Source organism: Triticum aestivum, chromosome 2B (assembly GCF_018294505.1).
Source record: "Triticum aestivum cultivar Chinese Spring chromosome 2B, IWGSC CS RefSeq v2.1, whole genome shotgun sequence".
In the NCBI taxonomy this organism is placed as follows: domain Eukaryota; kingdom Viridiplantae; phylum Streptophyta; class Magnoliopsida; order Poales; family Poaceae; genus Triticum; species Triticum aestivum.
The window spans coordinates 503227616-503231715 of NC_057798.1; the positions used below are offsets into that span (position 1 = coordinate 503227616).

General features: G+C 46.8%; 1 protein-coding gene across 1 annotated transcript in view; it reads right to left on the reverse strand.

Moving 5' to 3' along the window:
- Nucleotides 1–383: 383 nt before the first annotated feature.
- The window catches only part of LOC123039268 (translation initiation factor IF-2), a 4170-nt gene continuing 453 nt past the window's right edge, over nt 384–4100 (reverse strand). The window contains exons 2-3 of the mRNA XM_044462500.1: nt 2862–4094; nt 384–631 (exon numbers count right to left, since the gene is read on the reverse strand). Of these exons, the coding sequence (XP_044318435.1) occupies nt 2865–4094 (1230 nt within the window). The 3' untranslated portion in view covers nt 384–631; nt 2862–2864. The remainder of the gene's footprint in view (nt 632–2861; nt 4095–4100) is intronic.

Consider the following 4100-nt stretch of genomic DNA (forward strand, 5'->3'; position numbering starts at 1 on the left):
AAGAGGGCAGTTACAGCGCCAATTCCTCAGCCCAAAGCTGGCTAGGGTAATGGCCTATCAATGATACAGCAAAAATTCATCAACCCAAAGACACAACCGCCCTACCAACACTCTCCATCAGTTCGGATGAACTGGTCAGGTGCATACACTTGCAACCACATACACTTGCAACCAAGAAGAGGTTTAGGGCTCAAAACCCAATAAACGCAATAAATAATTGCGACAATACCTCAGGTTCCACTGCCCACATCATAACTCTAAAGGAAGTGTTGGTGAACTGGTTAGTTGCATGCAACTTGCAACCAAGAGGTTCATGGTTCAAAACCACATCCTACAATGGACGATACTGTCACTACAACAGTTTTCCAAATATATTCTTGGAGTTAAACACAACACAGAATCATTCAGGCCAAACGTAGGACCACTATCTTCGAACGGTTACCCGAGTTAAGTACCATATATAAGTTACATTTAAATATGGCGTGCAAAAGATAATATGTCCGGTTATGTCTATGTCTCAACTAATTCCTTCATAGTAAGTTGACGCTACTGAGTAAGCCTTGTGTCCGCAGCAACTCCTGGTAGAGCAGAAGTGGCCGAACAGGGGCGCAAAAGGCTGGTAATAGCATGCCTGCAGATATGAATGAGCAAAGTCAGCATATTTGAACAACTATACAAGATCATTTCACATTTACAAAACACACATTCGTAACTATAGAATCAATCAATTATGTACGTAACTCGTGTTCTGATCAAATTGAGCACGCAAGAAATTAGTAACTGAAATCATCTGTTTACAAATGGAAATTAGTTATGTGTGACTTGATGCTTTGGCACCGATTGTTTTAGTAAAAAAACATCATCGCCATTGTATGCATTCCCTTCATTTCATCGTCCTCTCCCTATCAAACGTTCTTGCAACAACGAAGAAACCTTGCCTCACAACTCCCAGGAAATAGCTTAAAGGTGGCTCAAAAAGGATAAAAACATATCTTCAAATTCTAATTTTCAGTTTCATGAATCTACACACATGAAATTAGCAGTTTATTCCCAGTACCTTGAATGGGAACAGATTAGTATGAAAAGAGCAGCTTCGACAAAACAAGTTGATAACAAAGTTTTATTATGTACTCCCTCCGTCCCAAAATAAGTGTCTCAACTTTGTACTAAAGTTGAGACACTTATCTTCAGACGGAGGGAGTAGCAATTAGCATAATAACTGCTAGGATCTAGAAAAGCTGGTCATGGATAACTTGCTTAAGCCAATTAGATGTAGAGTGCTTTTCTGCTATTCTAATGGAATGCATAGCACTTGTGCTGATTCAAGATGTAGAAAGCATATGATTTGGAAATACTTAAGAAAAAAGGTATTCAGTTTACTGGCAGAAATGTTGAATGTGATTTATAAGCTATAATTTGATGAAACAGTTGTGAGGCCAGATACCAGTGTCTCAGTTGGGTTGAGGAGAGACATTGAGGTATGAAAGCTTAGTTCAGGCGCGCCGCATGGCAACACCATATGGTACATGGTCAGCAGATGCATGGATGGCATAGGGCAAGTTAGTTAGCATTTATGTCAAATTGGTTCCTATGCAGAATAACATGACACAGAATGCTGATCGATGGTATACGAGATAGTACATTCAGACACCCATTTTGTTTCTACTCCTTGTTTGCTCATAATTACTCCCTTAAATTGGACAGTGCAGCACTCAATCGACACAGGTGTTAAAAGGTACTCCCTCCGTTCCATAAAGTGTCGTCGTTTTAGTTCAAATTTGAACTAAAACCTCAACAATTATTATTGAATGGAGGGAGTAGCAGAAATTACTGTGGCAACAAAAAAAAAAGAATGGTAATGAGTATTATCTACTACAGAATTTGTCCTACTGTTATAATTCTTGACACATAACCTTCAAGGATAATGCTAACAATTAGCAAATTTACATGTTTCAAGTAACAGGCACACTAGGAAGTCCTAAACATCAACACAACTAGCTGTAACCAAAGCCAAATTGGATTAGCACATATATAGAGTTAACGAATAACAAACAACAAGACCACGGTAAATGTCATAAATATAACGTTTTAGACGCCCTGCAACAGAACCAAGATAGCTGTACCAATTCCCTATGGTAACAAAAACTGTGACTTCAAGTTCACTGAAAATAAATTCTTAATGAATAAGCATGTCTTTGTTCACTCAAAATACACCCTGGAAAATATGAAACGCATTAAATTCAACATTGAATGTTTACACTGATCTATTCAACACAATTTGAAGACAAAATGTGTCCAATCTGACTGCCTATTCTAGAAAATTGACAAAAAAACACAACTGGGTGCATGAGTCATCATAGTGATTAAACATAGTGATGAGATATACATCTATCTCATATCCCATAACATGTTGGGACTGGCACAAATTTTCAATCTACTTTTCATACACCATTGTAAAACATGGCGCAGAAGGGTATCATCCTGTCTGTTAGTACTCCTTCCGTCCCTTAATATAAGAGCGTTTTTTACACTACAACATGAAGTGTCTATGTACGTTTACAAACTAATAAGGACTCACTGGCAGAGCTCCATTCCTAGTTGTTTGATATAGGCAGGGACAGCTGGTCAACCAAATTAAACAAGGCAGAACACAATGGATGGTTGCACAAAAAATGTGCCAAGGAGAAACAATCTTTTGAGACAACTTCACAGGATAAGCTAGTCATAGGAGAAAGCATAAAAGTTGGAAAATTCTCTGTGGCCGGGAATTTCAATTACTCCCTCTGTAAACTAATATAAGAGTGTTTAGATCACTACTTTAGTATTCTAAACGCTCTTATATTAGTTTACGGAGGGAGTACCATTTAGTGGCGCCTTCTTGGATGATCATCACCATCATCATCACTGTCCCTTGACTGGCTCCTTGACCTGAGCCGCCCTCGCCGCTCCCAGTCATCGTGCTCAGTATACTGTGGGTACCTCTTTTGTTCACCACCTCCGTGCTGATCCTTGTCATTCCAGTTCCTCTCACGCCCCCTTTCCCTCTCCGGGGCATACTCCCGATGCCGGTCCCTCTCCCTGGGCCGTTCGCCGCCGCCGCCCCGGCCATACGACCTCCTATCTGGGTTGCCCCTCACATTGCCAATGTCCTTGTCCTGATTCCTACCACCTGGCCCGGTGCCACGCAGTTTTACATAGCCCCCGTTCCCATTCCGGTACTGCTGCTGCACTTGGCGGTGGTGCTGCTGCAGCCGTGGCTGCTGCTGCCATGACATGTCACAACCTCCAAAATTCCATGGCTGAAGCCCACCCCATAAGCCCCCAGCCATGCCCTGATTAGGCCACATCCCTGTGCCAGGGCCACCCATTGCCATTCTGCTGGCTGCCAAGTATGCCGGGTTCACATGGGGCGGCACCACTGAAGGCATCGCATCAGTACCCATCCCCGCATTGTACTGCCCAATCGACGACGGGAACCCGCCGCCGCCTCCGATCATCGCAGCGAACTGCCGCGGCCGGGGAGCCATGGGTCCCACAGCCGACCCATCGCCCAAAGACCCCACCTTGCCCCGGGCTGTTGTCACGCTGCTCGCGCTCCCGCCGCGGCCTTGGGTGGGGTTCGGGGTTGGGGCCGTGGCCGGAGCCGAGGCGTCGGAATCGGCACCGAAGCGGCGGAGCTCGGGCGGACAGGAGAGCGAGGCGACGCAGTGGTGCCCGTCGAAGACGCGCCCGTGGAGCGCGGCCGCCGCCGAGGCGGCCGCGGCCGGGTGGAGGAAGTCGGCGCGGCAGGAACCGCGCGACCTGCCAGAGCACTTGTCGGCGTAGAAGTAGAGGCCGTCGAGCGCGCCGTGCGGCGCGAGCGCGGCCTCCACCTCCGCGTCCGTCGTCCACCAGGGTAGGTCGCCGATGTACAGCGCCGTGGTGGGCGGCGACGACGACGTAGAGCCCCCCGGCGCGCGCCGCGGCGGCTGGTGCCGGAAGGTGGGTGCTTTTGGCTGTCGCGGGCTGGGCGGTTTTTGCAGAGGAAGCGGCGGCTGGTGCTGCGGGGTGGGTTTTTTTGGGGGCTCCGGTACGGACACGGGCTCGGGCTGCGGCTTGGG